We start from the raw sequence: 24,353 nt of genomic DNA, 5'->3' as shown, positions 1-24,353 counted from the left end.
ACATCTCTGGCCTCAGAGGGCACACACATATACGTGTACACGCACATAGTTAATAAAAATAAATCTTAAAAAAGTACAATGACAGAGTTCTAATTAGATCACTCAATAGACCAGCAGTCTGTGGGGGAAAAAAGTAACACTGCACAGCTAAAGAGAGAAATGGTTTATTTGGTAACAAGGAATAAAAAGAAATTCTTTAACTCTTCTCTCTTGTGGTTGGACTGCAGTGGATAGATGGACGGCGCCACAGGAATGGCTCCCTCAGACCAGATTTGCTGCAATGCAAATGCCATAGCTGCATGAGTCCTCTAGACAGAGGGGCTGGCCTCTGTGCTCTCTGGGGTTTCAGTGGCTGTTGCAGTTTCCTTCTTATCTTCAGGCTTCATGGCAGGAAAGAGAAGTACTTCCTAGAGAAGAACAAAGCATCCTTTGAGGTTGAGGAGCACCAGGAGCTGGGCACAGCGGAGCTCCCCTGTAGTCACAGCACTTAAGAGGCCGGGGCAAGCCAACCACTGTGACCTGACTTCAAGGCCAGCCTGGTCTACATACAGTTAAGTTCCAGAACAACCAGACTAGGTAGTAAGACCCTGTCTTTCAATAATAGGGCACTATGGATTTTTTCCCCTGCTATCCTACTTTTGCTGTTGCCTCTGTTGTTATGAAATTTGCACCCAGCCCGGGGCACAGAACGTGCTTGGGTCCCATGTCAAAACAATGCATCAACAGGTTCTAGTAAAACTGAGTTTCCAGGGCTGGAGAGATGGCTCGGCAAGTAAGAGCACTTGTTCTCACAGAGGATGGAGACATGGTTCCCAGCAGATACACAGTGGCTCATAGCCTTGTGTAACTTGCTATAGGGGAGCTGACATCTCTTCCGGCCTCTGCAGGCACAGGGGATGCTTGTGGTGTAAATGAGCCATATGGATAATGGAAAAAAAATTATTTTGTTTTATGAGTGAACATCAGCCGGGCAGTGGTGGTGCACACCTTTAATCCCAGCACTTGGGAGGCAGAGGCAGGCGGATTTCTGAGTTCGAGGCCAGCCTGGTCTACAGAGTGAGTTCCAGGACAGCCAGGACTTTACAGAGAAACCCTGTCTCGAAAAAACCAAAAAAAAAAAAAAAAAAAAAAAAAAAAGTGAACTTCCTCAGACATACACCTGTCATGTCAGTATTCTGCAGGTAGAGGCAGGAGTATCAGGAATACCAAGGTCACTATAAACTACAGATGGAATTCCAAAAGAGTCCAAGCTACATGAGACCCTGTCTCAAAAAGAGTAATAACACCAGCAAAAACAGTCTTCACACCTCACAGGACTGACTGGCTTAGGGCAATACATCTAGAAAGGGCTTAGCATTTCCTAGATATTGAAGAAAAGCAAACTATTAGTATCCCTCCTGTCTCCAGCAGCAAAGACTAAAATCCTTTAAGGTCACATGCTCTCTAGTCTCCTGTAGAGTGGAAGGAAACTTCTTGAGCCTCTCCTTTCTATTCCAGGCCCTCTATGCTGTCTCCAGTACGGTGGAGTTCTGGGGAAGCATGTACTGGGAGGTCTGTACATACCTTGATATTGTTGGAATCTGTGAGAAACATGGTGACTCGATCGATACCCATGCCCCAGCCAGCTGTTGGGGGCAGCCCGTATTCCAGGGCAGTACAGAAGTTCTCATCGATGAACATGGCCTCATCATCACCAGCAGCCTTGGCCTAGAGTAAACAGAGTCAAAGGTCCAAAAGGATCCAAGTCTTCTAGTCGGCGGTTCTCAACCTTCCTAATGCCGAGACCCTTCAGTGCAGTTCCTCATACTGTGACCCCAACCGTGGGATTGTTTCACCGCTGTGTCCCAACTGTTATGCACTGTATGTGAATGTCTGACATGAGACTCCAAACAGAAGGATCAACCCAGTTTCAGGTCATCTCAGTGTCTACACACACACGTTCAAACTTTCAAAAGGGTACCAAAGATTCCCAGAGACCTGGAGGTTAGGACTAACAAAATCTACCTCAGAGATAAAACCTTTATTTATTTGGAAGGCTGAGACAGAGGGTTGCCAAGAGCTGGAGGCTAGCCTGGTTTAAATAACTAATTCTAGGCCAGACAGGACCGAACAGTGAGATCTTGTCTTGAAAGTTTAAGAAGGCAGGCAGCCCTCATTATTTTACAAATATACAGTAATTAAAAAAAAAAAGACAAAACCGGTCTTCTGCTTGGGGTCTTGGGACTCCAAATAGACTAGTTCTTAGCTAGTACAGTACGATACTAAAGAATCTGTTTCCTGAAACCAGCCATCAGTGGCAGAGGTATTCAGGACTATATAGAGATATTCTGTTTCAAGAAACAAAGCAATATCTGTCCCCTTCCAAAAAAAAGGGTGAGAGGTATAGTTTAAGAAAAAGTATGTCCTTGTTAAATGTATTTTTGAGATGAGTGTCCAAATATAGGCAATCTTCAACCCATTTTACATATCAAATAATCAAAGCCAAAGTGTCAGTGGGTGTGGCATGTAGCCCTGTAATCCCAGTCCTGAGAGGCAGAGACTAGAGGGTCAAGGCTTCAAGGCAGCCTTGGCTACCTGAGACTGTCTCAGAAACAGAAAGAGCAGCTCTATTTGGAATGGGACTTCCTTCTGCAAAGCCTCTGTATGGAGCTGGAGAGTTGGCTCAGTGCTAAGAGACGCTCTTCCAGAGGATCCAAGTTTGACTGCCAGCACACACATGGTGGCGTAACTCCAGTTCCAGGGGATCCAGTACTCTTTCGTGCCCTCCCAAGCACTGTGTGTACATAGCGCACTGACACACTTGCAGGCAGAACACGAAGGAACACACACACACACACACACACACACACACACACACACACACACCCCAATATAAAAAGCTGTAAAGTCTCCTGGGCTTTGGTTAAAACAGCAACAAAGTGTCCGGCAACACAGGGTTAAGGGCGGTGCTTCCTGGTGTGAGCTCAGGGTAAGAGAGACCATCCTCACTCACTCACCTTGGCCTGTTCTTCAAATAGCTGCCGCTGCCGCACAGGGTCATTCAGCTCAGTGTAGGCATTGCATATTTCCTTCTTCATGACAAACAGCTCAAAGCGTTCAGTTAGACCCGCTTTGGAGCGGTGCCTGGGGACATGAGACCACAGAGCATGACTACTCAGAGCTCTCATAATGTAATGCCTGACCCAAAAGTTGAAACCTGAAGCTTCATCAATTCTCAGCACTGATCTCTGGTACCAGAGCGAGGGTGAGAGAGACAAGAGACTTGACTGTGCTCCTAACAGGCAGGGGCACAGACTGAACCCAGGCCGTTCTGCTGTGCTCTCATACTCTGGGCTGCCCACTTCTTTTCGTCAAGGAGGTATTGGCAAAGGTCTAGCATATATTTGCCTGTTGAGGCTTGTTCTTTTGGGATGCCTGCATTGGGAACTCAACCACCATGCTGATGACAGACTACTGCCAGAGAGATCATGTGAAGAGGCCCTGGCAAGATTCCCATCTTAGATATTGTATCAATGCTCGTCACAGAAAGACCACCGACAAGTAAGTCAACACAGGACATCATTTTATACCATTAATTTCTGGGTTTTGTTTTTTAAAAGCATCACTGAACGACCAGAGAGATGGCTCAGTGGATAAGAGCACTGATGCTCTTCCAGAGGTCCTGAGTTCCCAGCAACCACATGTGGCTTACGACCATCTGAAATGGGATCTGATGTTGTCTTCTAGTGTGTCTGAAGATAGTGACAGTGTACTCAGACATCAAATACATAATTCTAGAAAGAAAGAGAGAAAGAAAGGAAGGAAGGAAGGAAGGAAGGAAGGAAGGAAAGAAGGAAGGAAGGAAGGAAGAGATAAAAAGCAGTACTGAAGATTGGACCTAGGCCTAGATGCATGCTAAGTAAATGTTCTACGGCACAGGTACAGGCACCGCAGCCCAGGCCCCGCTTTAGGGTTTTATGCAGTAACAAACTGTATCTCACCACTTGGCCAGAGGACTCATGATCTGTGGGTGGTCACAGATGAACGTAGGGCTGATGCACGTCACCTCGAGGAACTCTCCAACAAGCTTAACGAGAAGACAGAGCAGAGTTAGACATGGCTTCCCAACCTCACTGACAGTCCAGCCCAAGGGAAGGTTTTAACTCCCATACAGATGAGTTCACCTTGTAGCTTTCGCAAAGGTCAGAGTATTGAGTCAGATAATATATGCCATTTGGCACATAGTGTAATATTATATTTCAAAGCTCCTGTTTGCTTGTATTTCCTTTTCCCTCATTAATTTATTTTATTCACTTTTCATCCTGGTCACTGTCTCCCCACTCCTGCCCCCCCAGTCCCTCCTCCCGGTGCCCCTCCCCTTCCCCTCTGAGAAGGTGGAGGCCCCTGGGGACTCCCCCACCCTGGCACATCAGTCTCTGCTAGGTGCATCCTCTCCCATTGTGGCTGGACAAGGCAGCCCAGTTAGGGGAACGGGATCTGGGGGTGGGGATTGAACCACCCCTTCCCTGGCCTTGACTTGCTAAGTGAGTACTTTACCACTGAGCTACACTTCCCAATCCCAATTCAAAGGTTCAATTCTCCTGTTCCTCTGTAAGGTTTTCCCGTGAAGCTGCAGGGAAGGATTCTCCCAGTGGGACCCACTTTCTTGGGATCGGGGCGCTGGTAAGCACAGTAAGAGCACAAGTATGGTCTCTTGCCTTATCAAGGAGCCTGGCTGTGGTCCGAGGTGGGGGGCATTCAACAGCTTTTGCAACACAAATATCATCAAGAATTTTTCTAGTTTCTGTGACAGAAATGTGTAAGTTAGGACAGGGAACATCACTGTGTAAAATGCCTATAAATACAACACGTGGGACATTTTAGCTCTAACCCAAATAAATGCGGAGCTGAACAAGGAGGAAGGCCACATGGTGGAGTGTAGTATTTTACCTTCAGTTTCAAAGAGACTGGTTTCTGGCAGCTTCACACCTAGGGCTTTCTCAAGCTCTTCCACCATGCTGATTCTTCGGAAGGGTGGGGTGAAGTCAATCTCGTAGGCTTGGCCTTCTGGCCCATCTGGGTGGTAGGTGATCTTGTAACCACCTGTAATGCTTTTCACCATCCCTGGGAAAGAAAGCAGCCATCTCACGGACTGAAAACAGGAAGTTCGCCTCTAAAGCAGCACGGCAGTCTCCCAGACGAGCATGAGACGAAGGCAGCAGGACTCACCTGACAGCATCTTCTCTGTGATTTCCATGAGGTCATGATAGTCTGCATAGGCCATGTAGAACTCACAGGTGGTGAACTCAGGATTGTGAGTCAAATCAATCCCTTCGTTCCGGAACTGGCGCCCAATTTCATAAACCCGGTCAATGCCACCAACCACCAGCATCTACCAAAACCACATGGCCATAGTCATGTGTTAACAGCCCTGAGGGTTCCTATGAACTAACTGCTTTTCATAGCTTAGACTCACTCTCCATTCAAAATGCCCAGTGCCCTGCTGTCTTTAATATCAACTTGCTTTTGATTTTATTTGGCTATGTAGGATTCCTGAGTCTCTTCCTATGTCTTTGGTATTTCTATTTGTTGGGTCTGAATTTTTCCAATAGGTTACAGGCAAGTGACCCAGCTCCACCTGCCAGACACACTAGTGACATGTCATCATGGAAGCCACCAAAGGAAAATGAAGATATTACATAGAACTCAGTACGGTGAAGGGACCCAGGGGCAGCCATCTTTCAGACAGGCTGCTGAGATCCCGGTGCAGTGACCAGTGCCCAGCAAGTGACAGTGTGATGTGACCCAGCATCATTCTCAGGCACGATTCCCTGGCCTTCAAGGTTACTGTGGCTCCCTTACACAGGTGAACACATTTCGGTCTTGCTTTAACTTGTTACACATCTGCAACTAAGAATCCTGGATGACAGACTTTGGTATTTATACTGATAATTTGAAGAGATTTAGTTTTACTTTCTAGAAAGAATTTAAGACCAATGAAAGTTCTTTTCTGAAAGACTCAACTGAGAAGGATTGGGGTGTAGTTCAGTGGTGGATTTTCTTTTTTCTTTTGAGACAGGACCTCACTGTGCAGCCTTGGCTGGCCTAGAACTCACTGTAGAGACACGAGTCTGGGGATCTGCTTGCCTCTGCCTCCTGAGTACTGGCATTAAAGGTGTTTGCCACCATGCCACTTGTAGAGGTTTTGAAGAAGAAGGAAAGAAGGAAGGAAGGAAGGAAGGAAGGAAGGAAGGAAGGAAGGAAGGAAGGGAAAATGAGATCTAATCCAAGGAAGACTGACGCTAAAGCTTCAGTGTGCTGGAACAGGATGTGTGTACACTTGTATAACACGATGCCTACAATCCTCAGTTCCTTACAAGGAAGTCACAACCCACAAAGTAAAGAACTAGAACACCCTCCCGGCTGCTCTAGCGTCACTGGTCCTTATTTCAGACTGTACTAGTCTAGCCAGTAATTTTCCACCCTCCTGCTACTGGAAGGAAGGAAGTGTGTGACCACTGACTACCTTATGGTAGAGTTCTGGAGCAATTCTCATGTACAAGTTCATGTCCAGCTCGTTGTGATAGGTGATGAAAGGCTTGGCCACAGCTCCCCCAGGAATGATGTTCATCATGGGAGTTTCGATCTGAAACAGACAGAAACGAACAGTTCTTAGATAACCAGAGGCCTTGAGGACAGTCCATTCTTTGCATGTAACATACTCTCGGCCTGCCATCTAACAGAGTAGATGAACAGACTGCTTGACTTATTAGAACCGCATCTCCATTCCTATGATCACAGAACTGTAACTGCTGACAAGCTGTACAAGGACTATAAATGAGTGCTGCAGCTTTTAGGTTTAATTCACTGTGGTGATTTGAATGAGAATGGCCCCCACAGGTTTAAATGTTTGGTTTCCAGTTGGTGAGACTGCTTGGGAAGGATCAGGAGAAGGTGTGGCCTTTTGGAGGAGATGTGTCACTGCGGATAGGTTTTGAGGTTTCAAAAGTCTATGCCAGTGTCTATCTGACCATCTTTTTCTTTCTCAGTCTTTCTGCCTGCAACTTGTGGACAGGATATAAACTCTGAGCCCCAGGACTGCCTGCTTGCCTCCTGGCATGCTTCCTGCCACGATGATATTGGACCAACCCTCTGATATTACAAGCAAGCCACCGATTAAATACTTTCTTTTATAAGAGTTGTCATGGCTGGCCTGGTCTACAGAGTGAGTTCCAGGACAGCCAGGGCTACACAGAGAAACCCTGTCTCGAAAATCCAAAAGAGTTGTCATGGTCATAGTGTCTCTTCACAGCAACAGAACAGTAACTGAGACATTTACAATATTTACTATCTACATCCTTTAAGCATCAGAGGGCTGGAGAGATGCTCAGTTGTTAAAAGCACATCTGCTCTTGCAGAGGACCCAAGTTCTCTGGCCTCGAAAGGCACTGGCATTCACACGCTCAAACCTACACATACATACATGCAGTTAAAAAGAAATTGGCTAAGAGTTAAGGGGACACTGGGCATCCTCCCTTATCCTTTGCACGTGCACATAAATACACGCACTGGCACACAGACAAACAACACAGCAAAAAACAGACCAGAATGGAGTCTACCCCCCACCCCCCCAAAAAATAAAGAGGCAGGTTTATTAGAGTACATGTGGCATGACTATGATTTGTATTTAAACCCAAAATAAAATTCCTCCAAACATCTACGTGTGTACTCCATCTGTAGTGATAACATATATGTATCTAGTGTATTTGTGTGTGCATAGATCTGCCTGCCTATGCCTCCTAAATGCCTGGACTAACGAGTGCTATGCTCTCTGGCTTCTAAAGATATTTTTAATTCTGCAGATCCTCCAGAATTACTGAAAGTAGCATCATTAGCACAGGGATGGGGCATTATTTTGAAAGCCTTCCTAACGAGCACTAAACAAGGAAGAAGAGACACTTGGCAAGGAAGTGTCCTTGCAGGATATGCCATGTGAAAGAAAGACAGGACAGTGAGTGACAAGCACAGCAAGGCCGGCACCATTCCAGGTAAAGAACCCTTAGCCCTTGGTCACCTCTAGAAATCCCAGCTCATCCAAGAAACTTCTTATATATGTGATGATCTTAGAGCGGACGATAAATTTCTGCCTCACAAAGTCGTTCAGGATCAAGTCCAAGTATCTCTGACGATACCTTGTTTCCTACAGCAAAAGCAGCGAGTGGTTAGAAACCAGGGTTTTTCTGTGATGCCCATACCAGGAGGCACGCATCTGAGAACAGCCGCGGAGCTTACCTTGTCTTTGAGGCCGAAGTGAAGGTGAGGCAGCATGTGCAGGCAGGGGGACAGGAGTGTCATCTCCTGGGGGATGATGCTCAGCTCACCCTTCTTGGTTTTCCCAGGATTCCCCTCCACTCCAATTATGTCTCCCCGGCGCAGCTTGTTATTGATATGAACAAATTCCTCCTCTGATTTATAATTCCTGAGTGAAAGGGAAAGTAAATTAGTGCACAACTCTACAAATTAATACAGACTCCTGGCTTACTCAGGAAACCTTCACTCAGAGACCTTGACTCACGGCCAACTGCTGGAAGGATTCCTTTATGTTTACTGTAAGTAACAACAGACATTCATTGCTAGGTCTTGTCACCTGCCACTCAACTGTACCCAAACATGTCTCACTCCTCGATACCCTAACTCTAAATGACAATGGGAAAATAGGACCATACTAGCATGTGTCTTCACCTGTCTGTCTGTTACTCTGGAGTGCAACACACGTAATTTTTTAGTTAGTTTGTTTTGCTTTTAAGACGATGTCTCTGTAGCCTTGGCTGTTCTAGAGCTTGCTTTATAGAGTAGGCTGGCCTCGAACTCAAGAGATCCGCCTGCCTCCTGAGTGCTGAGATGAAAGGCCTATCCCACCAGCACCCAGCAATACAGGATCTTTAACTGTCTGTTTCTACGTACCTGGAGTTGGCCATGACTTGTAACTTGACTCCCTCTCCTCGAAGGTCATAGAAGATGAGCTTTCCCCCAGAGGCTCTCTTGGCATGGATGCGACCTAGAAAGCAAACAAAGAAAGAAAACATAGAAGACACTGAGAGAAGGAGAAGCCTTTTGAGCTCTCTGTGCAGCACCGAACACAATATTCTGAGTGTGGCCCGGGGTCTGCAGCCTGCCCTCTTCCTCATGTCAGTGATTTCCACTAAAGCAGTCTGGGCTGCACAGGAAGATCTCTGTTTAAACACAGTCAGTGGAATCTTGGATGATGGTACTGACAACACAGGTTTTGGGTCTTCCTGAATCTTTACATAAAAATCCAAAATATCAGTAGACAGGGACTAAAGAGGCTAAGGCAAACCCATTAATCAATGTCATGCGGGGAAAGGCCAGGCACTGTAGCACACGTCTTTCCTCCCAGCACTTGGGAGGCAGAGCAGTTTCCAGACAGGAGGTCCCTCAAAGAACATCCCTTCCCCAGAAGCATCCCTCATCTAGAATTCTGCCCCTGCCTTGGGGTGCTCTATCCTCTATCTCTGTGAGTAGATATAAAGGCACTGTCTCCAGTAAAGGGGCTTCTGCACCTACTGGGTATAGTGCAGCAGGAGATCACAAGTTTGAGGGCAGCTAGGGTATACAGCAAGATCTGACTCAAAAAACTCAAAAGGGGCAGAGGGTACAAGACCAGCCCAGGCCCTCCTTTGTGTTAGCATAGAGGCCTGCCTGAGTGAGGTGAGAGGTGAGTAAACTGTCAGGAACCTTCCTACCTGCCACTTTTAGGGTGACGTCAGTCAGGTGGTCCCCAGGCTGCAGGTGACTGTAGTCTTGGATGAACTGAGTGAGAGAGATGTCCACATGGAACTTGTGTGGGTACGGGTCCTCCCCACTGACCTTCAGCTGCTGGACTGCTTGACTTCGGATCTTGTAGTATTGCTGTTAAAAAAAAAAAACAGAGCCAGCCCTTCAGAAGCGGAACCCTGTCAGGGGTGGCTTCTTCAGCAGAGTATGATATTAATTATGTTCCTTGTGACAGAATAACTTACAGGATTATTCTAGTTTAAGAGAATATAGTTACGGCAGGGAAGGCATGACAGCAGAGTGGCTTGTTCAGGCAAGACAGACACCATGTTGGGAGGAATGGGGCTGAACCTATTAAGACTCACCAGCAGCAGGCCCAACAACGGTAGTGTACGCCTTTGATCCCAGTGCCTGAGAAGCAGAGGCAGGTGGATTTTTGTGACTTTGAGGCCAGCCTAGCCTACAGAGTGAGTTCTAGGACAGCCAAGGCCACATAGAGAAACTCTGTCTCAAAAACACAAAAGACCCACCATCAACCCACTTCACCCAGAAGGCTCCATCTCCTAAAGCTTCTACATACTTCCAGAACAGCAGCACTGTCTAGGGACATCAAGAGGACACATGAGCCTGCAGGGAGCATAACCACAACACTAACCTCTGCATCTTTGAAATAGGACTATGGAATGAGATTTGTATCAAAAATATGTAGATTCACAGAATGAACTTAAAATACAAGGTTCAGTGGATTTAAAAAATGGAGGTTCAGCTAAAATAACAAAACTTAATTGCTACAGACAGTCTCCTTTGTGGACCGCACTTGTGTGGTGAAGTCACATTCCTAATTATTCTGCTGGCCACACATTAGACTCTCCCCTTGGGCATGCTCAGCACACCTATAAAGTGCAGATATGAATGGAGTATTTTACCACAGGAGTTGTGATGGTCTATATATACTTGGGCCAGGGAGTGGCACTATCAGGAGGTGTGGCCTTGCTGGTAGGTGTGTCACTCTGGGTGTGGGCTTTAATACCCCAGGGCTAGTTTACTAGAAGGGAGTATTCAGCTAGCAGCCTTCAGATAAAGATGTAGAACTCTTAGCTCCTTCCGAACCATGACTACCTGGTGCTGCCATGTTCCCACCTTGGTGATACTGGACTGCACCTCTGACCTGTAAGCCAGCCCCAATTAAATGTTGTCCTCTGTAAGACTTGCATTGGTCATGGTGTCTGTTCACAGCAGTAAAACCCTAACTAAGACAGGTTGGCAAATTTTTTCTTTTAAAAGATTTATTGGGCATGGCTGTGTTTATGTACAAAACCAGGAAGTAGGAGAGGAGTGGTGGATTTGGCAAGAGGAATGTATTCTGCCAACTAATAGAAGCTCTAGTCTATCTTGAGGGGAGACTGCTGTCGTTGCTGTCGTTGCTACAGGCTCAGCTACTTCCACAGAAGTAGTTACTTAGGACAACTGTTCTCTTGAAATTGCCTACTTGGACTTGATATTAAGAACTCAGGCCCAGGCCTTTAACAAACATAAGGTAGATGCTGTCCTCCCAATTCTCTTGCTGGTTCAAATTCTTATTTATCTTGTTAGTCACTTGGCCTCTCCTGCTGTCAGCCACAAGCCTCTCAGCTCTCCTGTGTCCAGTTGTCCCAGTGTCCCAGGGGAACTCACATTTGGGTCCAGAGTCTCCTCCTCAGCACCCACACCATTGTCAGCAGTGTGGTTGGTGGCAGAAGCAGACTGGTTTAGCTGTTTCTCACTGAGCTCTTTCTGCTTGGCCTCTTTCTCTGCCAGTTTCTTCTCAGCTTTCAGACGCCTCTTCAGCTCACTGTTGGGAAGATGACAGCACCCAGTGTGACAGCCGCCCGAAGAGCCCTCTGTCAGAAGCTCCACTGCCACTTTGCAAACGTATAAACAGCCTGCGGAAAATGTTCCTGCTGTGTCCCACACCCCTCAGTGATTTTACTCCCTAGCTCTTTCTAATCTGTTAGTCATTATGCTATTTATGGGAACAAGAGAAAAAGAAAACCCAAGCTTTGAACAAAGATGCAACAGGTCATTTCTGGTCTCCACTTGGCATCAGAAACCAACCGGAATCAAGATACTCAAAGGTGGAGAAGCCCACATTTACCAGTTTATGCAAGTACTGGAACAGAGAGTTCCCAGAAAATCTGCAGGATAAACTTTTAAGCTCCTTGACACTAGACACTGCATACTGGTAGTTTGGTATCCCTAGAAGATAAAGTCCCTACGGTACCACTTAAAAGTGTAACAAGGTAATACCTCTGGCTCTGTCAGCTTCCTGGCTCTCCTAGAGAAGTGGGTTAGACTGTGGAGAACTAGTCTTCAGAGCTTGAAGACACAATCTCCTCAAGAGGTAATTTCAAAACAGCTGTCAAAGAGTGGTGTGGGGGTTGGGGATGTGGCCTGGTTGGTAGAGTGCTTGCCCAGCATGCACAAAGCTCTGGGTTTGATCTCTAGCACTGCAGATGTGACGATGCACATCTGTAAGCCCAGTACTTGGGAGGTGCAGGTAGAAGACCACAGGTTTAAGGTCATCTACAGCTACATAGTGAATTTGAGGCCAGCCTGAGACCTAGCTCAGAACAAAACTGTTCTGACATTAACCAGAATGGACTACTACACAAAGCAGCACAATACAGGCAATATGCTATGTTTGTAGTCAAACTGCCTAGCACTGAATTCTAAAACACCAACCACTTGAATGACATTGAGCATATGACTTGTCATCATCTAGAAAAAGGAAGTAAGACACCCTCTCACCAGTTGTGAGGACTGAGATGTTAGTGAGAAATGACCGGGTTCCAGAGTGTAGTTAGGGCTCAAGAGTGGGTTCTAGGTCGCTCACTACTTAACTCTTCACATTCTGCCTCCAGGACAAAGCCCAGACAAATCTGGATCTGTTTCTAATCAAGTCTCTCACCATCTAAACTTCAAACATGTTACCTTAAACACAAAACAATGGGAGCAACTCTGTGACCCTTATGACCTGAACTTGCTACCTGAATCCAGGAAAAATAAACTGACTTAGACAAGAATATCTTTGATATTGAAAGAGAATTTATGGATGGATCATACTTTACAACTGCTAAGTCTTCAACAGTGAATCATAGCAAAAGATTCTAAGCCACGCTTGCATACTGTCTGGCTTTAGAACACACCCTTCACTTTCTTTGGTTTGTTTTGAACTATTGGAGGTTGAACCCAGGGGTCCACATGTGCTAGGCAAGAGGTCTAACACTGAATTACCCCCAAGCTCCTTTTTTTATTTTGAAACGGGACTGCTAAATTGTTCGATCTGCCCCTGAACTTGTAACCCTCTTCCCCTAGCTTCCTAAGTGCCTGGGATTACAGATATGCACCACTGACTGCTCTTTGCCCTATCTTTGTTTTCAATATGAATTTAGCGAAATTTAAAGAACTTCACTATCAGGGGCTGGAGAGATGGCTCAGTGGTTAAGAGCACTGACTGCTCTTCCAGAGGTCCTGAGTTCAAATCCCAGCAACCACATGGTGGCTCACAACCATCTGTAATGAGATTTGATGCCCTCTTCTGGTGTGTCTGAAGACAGCTACAGTGTACTCAAATACATAAAATAAATAAATCTTAAAAAAAAAAGAACTTCACTATCTTTTAAGTACAAAATAATCATGAAAGCTTCAAAACAGACAAGTCTTTCTAAATACAATCTGTCTTGCATTCATCTTTCTAACAGTCCAGTGGTCTATCATTCTGTAATTCAGTGAGCAAGCTTTTAAGGCTATCTGGTCCTCCCTAAACCCCATCTCGATATTAAGATAAATCTCTTTTCTGCTTCATTCAGGATTTGCTCTTGTAGATTGTAAGGACAGTCCAAAAAAGACCTTAAAGGGAGCACCAAAACTAGGACAAAGTTGATAAACAAACCCCAGAAAGACAAAAAAGGGGAAAATAACTAGCATTAGAAACTCCTTATTTCAGGCAGGGTGGTGTAGCACAGGCCTGTAATCCTAGCATGGGATGCTAAAGCAGAAAGACTTTTAGTTTAGGGCCAGCTTTCATACAGAGTGAGCTTGAGGACAGCCTGGTCTATATAGCAAGATCCTGTCTCAATAAACAAGAATTAGTCAAAGGGGGAAAAAGAAAGGGAAAAGAGAAGGGACCACAGGGAGATGGACTCTGAACTCATAGAGTAAGAAGGGGAATCTTGGCTTGGGCAATAGAGCTCTGCTTCCTTAACATGTCCAAAGACTTAGCAAGCTAACAGACGCCAAAGAAAGATTCTGCTCCCAGTGCAATAAAGAAGGTAATGGGCACCAACCTTCTTCTATCAGAAAGTGGCTTGTCCTTGTGGAGCGTTGTGAAAGGAGCAAGTTGGCCCAGTCGAAGTTCCCTCTGACCCCATTCTGCCCATGAGGTTTGGCGCAGGGACCCCCTAACAAGCCTGACAGCAGCTTGCATCAACATGGCAGAACACCCTGGAACTAAGGATTACCACCACCTAGCAGGAAACAGAGATGTGTAGTCAGAGGGGACCAATAGTATACACCTACCCATTCTGCACTGCTGAGTACGGGAGTCATGATTTGTACTAACATGCAGTGTCCCTCTGAACTTCAGACCTTCCTGACATCTGCAATGTTCTTTGTCCTATTATAGAAAAAACCGCTTCATATCTGGGATTCGGAACTCAAATGCAAGTCAATCAACAGCTTAAATGCTGAAATGCTCACAACTTCTTAAAGCGTGGAAGGCAAAATGTGGGCTCTGAAGTGTGGTTTCTCCCCTGAAGATGGAATCCTGGCAACAGGATGACAATGAAAATATCAAATTTTAGACAGTCTCAGCTACTTGGGAGCTTGGGAAGGAACATTTGAGCCTAGGAGTCTGAGAACAGCCTGAGGAACACAGTGAAACCCTGTCCCAGAAGATAAATAAATAAAGCACACAGAAGCCAGCTACAGGAAAGACTCTCTGAGACAAAGAATGGACCAACACAGAGGAAAGGACAGGTCTCCAGATGATACCATGTTTATGTGTTATACACACAATGGCCTCAGATCTACCAGGATCACACTCTACTGTGTTGAAGTATTTTGAGGAGGAATCTTTCGTTTGAGAATGAGTGATTTGAGCAGATAACCCATCAGTTTTTAACTCTGGGAACTTTCAGGAATAAAATGGTCCACAGTAAAAACTTTAAGAAATTGCAAGAACAATTAGGAAAAAGAAGGGACTATCTATTATTCACATGCACAATAAAATTATTTTAGCCAGGAACGTACATCAAAACTGGTTTATTTTAAAGCCAGCTCGTGGTGGTGCAAACACTCAGGAGGCAGGTAGATCTAGATCTCTCAGTTTGAGGCTAGCCTGGTCTACAGAGTGAGTTCTAGGACAGTCTGTGAGTGCTACACAGAGAAACCCTGTCTTGTAAAAACAAAAACAAAGCCACCTGATTTAATTAGACAACTGAGGATCCCAGACTTGGTATAGACTTCCCTTTGGATTTCTCTCCCAGTACTCTAGTGCTTCAGAGCAGTGCTAGAAGGCACATCAGGAATATATACTTGTGCATGGAAGCAGCCACTAAGCCACACTCACAAATGCTGAGTAAAAATCATCACCCAGGGACATAGTTTGTGACTTTGAAAAGTGGACATGAACATTTCTCTTGCAAGATTACTACTGAGATTAGACAAAGTTTGTACAGTGCCAGCATGGTGTCTAACAGGGAAATGTTGCTTAAAAAAAAAAAAAAAGCGAATGGTATATTTAAGAAAAGTGACTTGAAAGCAGCAGTAAGGCTTAATTTACCTGAAAACTGAGGTACTTTCACTTGTGACTCAAAATTCCAACTACTGATTTAATAAACTCACTCAGTCTCCTCTAAAGGAATTCACCAAACCACTCGTAAAAAGGACAACCAGTTAGGGAGCTAGCAACCCATAAATTTCAACATTTTCTTTAAAATCCTTCTAAAACACACAAAGCAGAAACATAGTCATAAAAGGTAAAATCAATTCTAATCTAGAATATCTTTGGTATTTCCCTCAGGGACCAACAAGAGGATTTATTTACTGCTAGGGCACTAACTAAAGCAGCCATGGTATGTAACTGCTTAAACTAGTTATTTCCTACAGCTCTGGAGGGCACTATGTAGTTCCAGGCATTAAGAAGACATTTAATCATTGCTAGTGTTCTGTGGGTCAAGTGGCAAGCCCTGGACTAGAATGTGGTCCTAAAAAAAAAAAAAACAGTTAAAGAGAGGCTAATCTTGTCTGTTTACTCAGTTCTCGGATTTGGAATGTTTTACAAAGATACACCCAGCACTGCAAAGGGAACCTGGTGCAACCCGCTAAATAAGGCCATTGGCTCCTTTGTCACAGCTCCCCTGAGTGACACATATGGATAAGAGCACTATAGTTTCCGGACGTACCCCCTTTTAACACCTAAGGTGCAGAATAACCTTGGATAGGCCAAGAATAATTTAAAGGTTCTCCTTTGAAGAACAAAGATATTTAACCATTTTCCAATCTATCCGTTGGGGGAGTGGCTCAATTTCTTAAAAAAAAAGAAGCATTTCTTAGAAGGTAGGGTAAAGTTAGTTTCACTTTTCTTTGCTGCCGTTCCCAGTTTCTGTGATGGCTTTCCCTAGGTATGCTCGTCCCCACAGCTAGGACCAGGGAACTCATCAGCCACGCAGTAGATACTGGAGCATCCCGGAGGCTGTAGGTTCTAGGACACTGCATGTGCCAGCATGTGCTCACCCACCGGAAAAGACAGAGGGACCCCGGCACAGTCGCCTTGGCGGGAAAACTCCAAGTACTTCCCATCGGAACACTGCGACAAGAGACACTTAAAGACCTTCAACGACACTTACTTCTTGCTTAGTTTCGGCTCGCCATCCACGTTGACTTCACTCTCCTGCAGCGTAGCCATCTTCCCCACTGGCCCAGGAAAAAAATTGTGACTAGCGTAGAACTAGAACTTCCAGGTCATGGCCCTAAGTCCCGCCTCTTCCGGGAAAGAGGGCGGGCACTCGGCTGGGCTCTCGCTGCGCAGGCGCAGTGCTGGGCTCCTCGGCGGAGAGTCCATCTCCGCGGCGTTGCTCTTGCGCTTTTCTCGTACAGCTGAGCGGCAGCTATGGCGGAGGCGATGGATCTGGGTAAAGACCCCAATGGGCCCACTCACTCCTCCACTCTGTTCGTGAGGGAAGACGGCAGCGCCATGTCGTTTTACGTGCGGCCCAGCTCGGCCAAGCGCCGGCTGTCGACGCTCATCCTGCACGGCGGCGGCACCGTGTGCCGGGTGCAGGAGCCCGGGGCTGTGCTGCTAGCCCAGCCCGGGGAGGCGCTGGCCGAGGCTTCGGGCGACTTCATCTCCACGCAGTACATCCTAGACTGTGTGGAGCGCAACGAGAAGCTGGAGATGGAGGCCTACCGGTTGGGCCTGACGGAGCAGGCGTCCGATCCCAAGCCCGGGGCTTCCGCCGAGGGCTCCACGGAACCGGAGCCGCAGCCCCTGACCGGGCGCATTGCCTACACCGACGCGGACGATGTGGCCATCCTGACCTACGTGAAGGAAAACGCTCGTTCGCCCAGCTCGGTCACAGGCAACGCCTTGTGGAAAGCGATGGAGAAGAGCTCGCTCACGCAGCACTCCTGGCAGTCGCTCAAGGACCGCTACCTCAAGCATCTGCGGGGCCAGGAGCACAAGTACCTGCTCGGGAACGCCCCGGTCAGCCCGTCCTCCCAGAAGCTCAAACGGAAGGCGGAGCAGGACCCCGAGGCCGCGGATAGCGGAGGTGAGGCTTGCACCTTCGGGGCCCCAGGGGGGCGGGGCTGCCTGCCCATCAGCGTCCTTTTTGACGCCATTGGTGGCAGAGCTGAGTCTTTCTCTCTTGACTGCCGAAGCTTCCTCTTGTCTCTTGCTCTCTTGTTTTAATTTATCTTCTCATTAACTTTTCCTTCCCATTGACTGGATGTTAGATCGTTGGTTGGAGTTTGGGAGGGCGGGGAACTTGAGGTCTCTCGCTGTGTCGCCCAGGCTGTCTGTCCTCTAACTACGGCTGAAATGTTCTTCTTCCTCAGCCTCCGGAGTGGCTGGGACTACGGGACAGTAACTAGTTTACAAGAACGGCTCTGTGTTCAAAAGGAACACTGTACAGTATATATGAAAATCTTGTACTCTTCCTACCCACCAGCTACCCAGTTTCCCTCCAGGAGGTAACAGGGTAACCTGTTTCTGTTTTCAGAAATTGCAAAGATGTTTTTCCCCTCGCTCCCTTTTCCCCTATCCCTCTCTCCCTCCCTTACTCCCTCTCCCTCTCTCTCCTTCCTTCCTCCTTCCACCTCTCCTTTTCTCTTCCTTTTCCTCCTCCTCCTCCTCCTTTCCCCTCTCCTCCTCCTCTTCTCCCTCTTCCTCCTCTTCCTCCTCCTCTTCTTTTTTGAGAAAAAGCCCCTGGCTGTTCTTTTTGACATGTTGCCTGTATTCTGATCTTATTCAGTATAAACTATGTGGAAGGCAATGGCAGATCAGTTTATTTCTGTATTTAGGTTTAATGGAATGTAATTCCATATAGAGGGGAAGGTTACTTTGTGATCTTCCTTAGGTGAGGTGAATTCTAAGCACTTGAGGTTGAGATCAGGTTATGGTTAGTATATAGTACAAAGGTGTTGTTGCATTTTTTTAAAGATTTATTTATTTTATATATGTGAGTGCATTGCCGTCTTCAGACACACCAGAAGAGGGCATCGGATCCCATTACAGATGGTTGTGAGCCACCATGTGGTTGCTGAGAATTGAACTCAGGACCTCTGGAAGAGCAGTCAGTGCTCTTAACTGCTGAGCCATCTCTCCAGCCCAAGGTGCTGCTTTTTTAAAGTCGTGTTGTAAGTTTGTTTTTGAGACAGTCAGGCTGGCCTCCCAAGTCTAGGCAATCCTCTTACCTCAGTCTCTAGAGTGCTGGAGTTACACAGTTGAGCCACTGTGCCTGGCTAAGATATCTGCCTTTTTCTATAACCAGTATTGACAGTTTAAATGATAGGCCTTTTGATTAAAAAAGCATGCTTTCTCCCTCTATTTGGGAATGGGAGGTTGTCTGGGGAGCTAAAAGGTATTTCTCTATTTCAGCAGCCCTTTGGGTTCCTATTGTAACATATCAAAGCAGATGCTGTCAGGTTCTCCTTACCTGTCAGAGTCATCCTGGCTGACATAAGCGTTCCCTACCCTTATCAACCTCTCCTCCCCAGCGTCTGATTCCTATATAATCCAACCATTCTGGCTATGCCAGTCTCTCGGTCTCCATGCTCCCAGATACTCTCTTTGCTCCAACGCTTCCTCCTTCCCCTTACCTTCCTCCATCCCTCCCTCTCTCCTCCCATTGCCCAGTTTAGTCTAGACTCTTCCAGATGCCTCTGACTATGCTCTCCCTCATATCTACAGTAAACCTCCACCGTACTTAAATCATCATGTCTTCATTTATTATTTCATTTGGCCTAGAACTCACTTAGAGTCCCAGACTAGCCTCTTAACTCAAAATCTTCCTGCATCGAGCTCCTGAGTGCTGGTAGTGATTGTAGGTTATTTTTGGAAACAAGTGTGAGAATTATTGGGTGTGCATATCTTATGCTCTTTGTTCACTTCTGAATAACAAACAGGAATTTCCTAAAAGGAAACTATCTGCATGCACAGAACTGATACAGACGGTCTGTGCGGATGAGCCTTGTCGATCTGCTGCTCTTGTGTTTAATAGAGCCACAGAACAAGAGAACGCCAGACTTGCCGGAAGAGGAGTGTGTGCAGGGAGAGACCAAGGAGAATGGAGAGACAGTCAACAAGCTGTTTGAGGAAGCCACTCGGGAGTTCGGAGAAGCCGTGGTATCTTAACTTGATTACTCAATTCCTCCCCCTGCCTCCTTCTCATTTGCTTAGTAAACTGTGCTTTCCATCCACGCGAGGCCAGGAACGTACAAGATAGAAGAGGAAAGAAAATTGCTGTGACCTGGCTTTAGGCTTTACAAAGCTTTTAGTATTTAACGGATAGTAGTGGCTGAGGGAGAAAAATAATCACAGTTTTATTTTTTTCTTTTGTTTGCTTTGAGACCGTCTCGTTATAGCCATGGGTGGCTTGGAGTTTGATATGTAGATCAGGCTGACCTCGAACTGACAGATCTGCCTGCCCCAGCCTTCCGAGTACCGAGATTGAAGACGTGTGCCATGGGACAGGTTCTAAAGTGTTCTGTTTTGAACACTTGGATCTCAGAGCATGGTTTCAAAGAACTGTTTATTTGGTTGTTTTACAATGTGCTTATACTTCTAACTTTTAAAGTTTCTGTGTGCTTAGAACTTTGGAATATTCTTGTTCTTTCATATTCAGTCTGTTTTTGAATATGCTACTGGAATCCTATAGTAATAGCCTTTGAGAAAGGCCATTGCTGCAAGTTAATGATGATGACTTTTTTTTTAATCCAAATTATATTTATGTATCTTCTCCAAGACTAAAGATCTTGTAAATTAACTTTTAAAAGACATTTAAAAAGTTTTATTATGTCCCGGGCAGTGGTGGTGGCGCACGCCTTTAATCCCAGCACTTGGGAGGCAGAGCCAGGCGGATTTCTGAGTTCGAGGCCAGCCTGGTCTACAGAGTGAGTTCCAGGACAGCCAGGGCTTCACAGAGAAACCTTGTCTCAAAAAAACAAAAACAAACAAACAAACAAGTTTTATTACAATTTTATTTATTGGATAAGTCTGTCCTCTTTTTCTATCATGTAGAACCCGGAGGTTAAACTCAAGTGTCAGGCTTGGTGGCAGAGGCTTTTACCTGCACAGCCATCTTATCTTGCTGGTCCTGAATTAACACAAAAGAAAGTGGTTATGGAACCAAACATAGTGGCATGTGCCTTTATCCTAGTGTTTGTGAGGGAGGCAGAGGCAGGTGGATCTCTGTGAGTTCCAGGCTAGCCTGGTCTGCATGAGTTTCAGGACAGCCAGAGCTACATAGTGAGATCCTGTCTTAGAGAAAAACAGAACAGAAAAAAAGAAAAAGAAAGAGGTTATGATTCAGTTTTTTGCTCCCTCCTGCCTTCCTTTTCTTCCAAGGTCTTTTGTAACCCAGGCTGGCCTTCATGCCCTGCTTAGCTGTGTTTTCCCCTAGAGCTGAGGCCCAAGTCCAGAGCTGCACACATGCTAGGCAAATGTTCTGCGACTGAACTACGTGACAAGCCACATTCCGCCCTTTCTTCTTAAAGATACTACCTCAGCCTGTCATGCTGGTGTTTGACTGTGACCCCAGCGCTTAAGACATGAAGGCAGGAGGAGCAAGAGTTCAGGATTATCCTTGGCTATACTGTTTCTGAAGCTACCCTGAGCTACTGTGCCTAAAATTAAAACAAACAAACAAACAAAAAAAACCAAAAAACCAAAAAAATCCTACCCCAGTGAATGTGGTGGTACATGCCTATAATTACAGCACTTGGGAGTCAAAAGGTGGGATTCAGAAGTTAAAGGTGAGGGCTGCAAAGTTGTCTTAGAGGGTCAGGCACTTGTTGCTCTTGCAGAGGACCCAGGTTTGATCCCAGCACCCACAAGGCAGCTCGTAACCAACTGTCTGTAACTCCAGTTTCAGGTGCCTTTTGCTCTCTTCTGGCTTCCGTGGGAATCAGGCATGCATGTGGTGCACATACACATGTGTAGGCAGAATACTCATGCACATACAATAATAATTCTAAAAATCTTTAAATTAATTCAAAAAGGGGAAAAAGTTAAAGATCATCTGTGCTACAAAGTACATTCAAGGCCAGCTAGGCTACGTGAAACATCTTCTCCCTGTATAGCCAAAACTGCCCTGATCTTTTGGGTGATCTTTTTGGGTGATCTTTCGGCCAGGAATGCTGGGATTACAGGGATGTATCACCACACCCAGCTAGTGTTTAGGATAAAAGAAGAAAATTACGTTCATATAAATAGTGAGTGAGTGACTATCACTGACCACCAGAACTAAAGGATTATTGCTTTTTGTAGCTTGCATGTTGTTTTGTTATTTGATCATTTGTTCACTTCCCATCAACTGTCAAACTCAGTAGTCCTTAGACACAGCTCTCATATACTGCTTTGTCATATGCCTAAGTGTCATACAGCTTGGAAACCCTAATAGACTCATAGAGCAATATTGAGGACTTAGTTCCAGCCTTCGGGGATGAGCACAGCATGCCTGCTTCCTGTTTTTATGGAACTTCACATCTGCAAGCCAAGTCAGGCATTTAATAAGCGATCTAATGTCATACAGGTTACACATGTTCTCACACATACACACACACACACATTCCATATTTTAATCAGTTAAATATATATGTACAGATGTGCACAACATGCTGCCATTCCTCATACTACCCATGTGCATATATGTACACATGTCAGCATGGATAAATACAGATGAGAGGGACTGAAGGGAGCCCGGGTGATTGCCGTGTGCAGAGCCAGGGAGTGACAGTTGGGAAGACACATGTATGTTGCAAGGGTTCAAGGCTTAATAAATAGTTTATTGACTAGTAAGCTTATAAATAATTTAAGACTGTCTCTCCTCATTCTTTCTAGGTGGATGAGAGCCCTGACTTTGAAATACATATAACGATGTGTGACGGTGATCCACCCACACCTGAGGAAGATTCAGAAACGCAGCCAGACGAGGAGGAAGAGGAACCAAAAGTGTCTACACAAGAAGTGGGGACTGCCATTAAGATCATCCGGCAGCTGATGGAAAAGTTTAACTTGGATCTCTCAACGGTTACACAGGCCTTGCTGAAAAACAGTGGCGAGCTGGAGGCCACTTCCTCTTTCTTAGAGTCAGGACGGAGACCCGATGGTTATCCCATCTGGTGTCGGCAGGATGACTTAGATTTGCAGAAGGACGATGACGACACGAGAAAGGCACTGGTCAAGAAATTTGGAGCTCAGAATGTTGCTCGGCGGATCGAGTTCCGCAAGAAATAACGGGCAAGGTGATGGAGAGGACGTGGCAGGTGATGATGTAAGCATCTTGTGACCATTGACACCAACCGGTGCTGCTGCTCTGTGACCCCAGGTTCTGCAGCCAAGCAGTGTTGTGTAGCAGGATAAAACAATAGAAGCGGGATCAGCTGCCCATGGCAAGCATCCCTGTTCATGATAGGGAAACCTAAGCCAGAGAGGTTGGTCTGTGTAGCAGTGATCCTTGGTTGGAATGTGTCCCCCATTGTACAGGTGACAGGAGCCCAGTGACAAAGTCAAGGTTAGAAACGAAAGGGCATCTGACTTGGTGAGTGACTAACCTCCTGTCTCCTGGCAGAAGTTGCTTTAGGTGGTGGGTCCCAAACCAAGAGTCTAGAAATAAGATTTAATTGCAGAGCTTGTACATGGACTGTTCCAAAGTATCCCATCCCCAGGGAGCTCTGGTTTCTGTGTTGACTGTGTTGAAAAACCTCACAGTCATCTTGCTAACAGTCTTTGAAACCTCTTCTTCCTTGGCTGTTGCTTTTTGAGTTCTGAGTCAAGACTCTATAGCACTCATTTGCTTACTTACCACTCACTGTGTGAACACGAAGCCCTAGGCTTGTAGGAGCTTCTATCCTTTCGACATTATAAAAGATGTCATATACAGACTTCACAGTCAATAATCAAAAAAAACAAGTTACACAACACACACACAAATCTTAAAACTCTGTGCTGTAAGTTAGTGATTCTGTGTTTGACCCTTGTACCTAGCTATCCTCAGACACTGTTGGCTGGATACCGTTAATTGTGATATGTTGTTTTAAAATTTAATGGAACATAAGTTTTTCTGCTGAAAATTATGCTAGACTTAAAATTTAATGGATTGGTCCACTTTGTTGTGTTGTTTTTGTCATTGAAAATAAATATAACATTGTGTTTGAGTCTTGTCAACAAGTGTTTTCTTTGATTTTATATAGGAAACAGTTTAGACAAATTTTCATTTCAGGATTAATAAACCATAAGAAGATGGTCCTCTGGATGGAGCAAAGGGAAGATGTGTGTCTTAGTCAGGGTTTCCATTCCTGCACAAGACATCATGACCAAGAAGCAAGTTGAGAGGAAAGGGTTTATTCAGCTTACACTTCCACATTGCTGTTCTACACCAAAGGAAGTCAGGACTGGAACTCAAGCAGGTCAGGTACCTACAGGCAGGAGCTGATGCAGAGGCCATGGAGAGGTTTGGTTACTGGCTTGCTTCCCCTGGCTTGTTCAGCTTGTCTTCTTTTTTTGTTTTTTTTTTGTTTTTTTTTGTTTTTTTTGTTTTTGGTTTTTCGAGACAGGGTTTCTCTGTGTAGCCCTGGCTGTCCTGGAACCCACTCTGTAGACCAGGCTGGCCTCGAACTCAGAAATCCACCTGCCTCTGCCTCCCAAGTGCTGGGATCAAAGGCATGCGCCACTATTGCCTGGCTCAGCTTGTCTTCTTATAGGACCCAGGACTACCAGCCCAGGGATGGCACCACTCACAATGTGCCCTTCCCCCTTGATCACTAATTGAGAAAATGCCTTACAGCTGGATCTGGTGGAGGCTCCTTTCTTTGGGATA

At 45.8% G+C, this 24,353-nt stretch overlaps 2 protein-coding genes across 4 annotated transcripts; one reads left to right on the top strand and one right to left on the bottom strand.

The window, feature by feature from the left end:
* Positions 1-148: 148 nt before the first annotated feature.
* Kars (lysyl-tRNA synthetase) lies at positions 149-16,769 on the bottom strand. Of its 3 annotated transcripts, XM_028768575.1 has the most exons (15): positions 16,662-16,769; positions 14,100-14,279; positions 11,449-11,605; positions 9,744-9,909; positions 8,944-9,037; positions 8,272-8,458; positions 8,054-8,179; positions 6,506-6,625; positions 5,209-5,371; positions 4,930-5,103; positions 4,698-4,783; positions 3,981-4,066; positions 2,997-3,123; positions 1,564-1,707; positions 149-407 (listed from the first exon to the last, which is right to left on the bottom strand). In XM_028768575.1, the coding sequence occupies exons 2-15, from the start codon at positions 14,243-14,245 to the stop codon at positions 309-311; spliced, it is 1,875 nt and encodes a 624-aa protein (XP_028624408.1). In that variant the 5' UTR covers positions 14,246-14,279; positions 16,662-16,769; the 3' UTR covers positions 149-308. The 3 variants fall into 3 exon arrangements, with proteins under 3 accessions (XP_028624408.1, XP_028624410.1, XP_028624409.1); XM_028768577.1 differs by lacking the exons at positions 14,100-14,279; positions 16,662-16,769 and adding an exon at positions 10,140-10,185 and having other exon boundaries at positions 11,449-11,598; XM_028768576.1 differs by lacking the exon at positions 14,100-14,279 and having other exon boundaries at positions 309-407.
* Positions 16,770-16,880: 111 nt separating this feature from the next.
* Positions 16,881-23,691, top strand: Terf2ip (TERF2 interacting protein). Its single transcript, XM_028768665.1, has 3 exons — positions 16,881-17,585; positions 19,536-19,660; positions 22,376-23,691. The coding sequence occupies exons 1-3, from the start codon at positions 16,925-16,927 to the stop codon at positions 22,769-22,771; spliced, it is 1,182 nt and encodes a 393-aa protein (XP_028624498.1). The 5' UTR covers positions 16,881-16,924; the 3' UTR covers positions 22,772-23,691.
* The last annotated feature ends 662 nt before the right edge of the window (positions 23,692-24,353 follow it).

Source organism: Grammomys surdaster, unplaced genomic scaffold (assembly GCF_004785775.1).
Source record: "Grammomys surdaster isolate TR1022 unplaced genomic scaffold, NIH_TR_1.0 187, whole genome shotgun sequence".
NCBI classification, from domain to species: domain Eukaryota; kingdom Metazoa; phylum Chordata; class Mammalia; order Rodentia; family Muridae; genus Grammomys; species Grammomys surdaster.
This window is presented reverse-complemented; position numbering and strand designations above follow the sequence as displayed.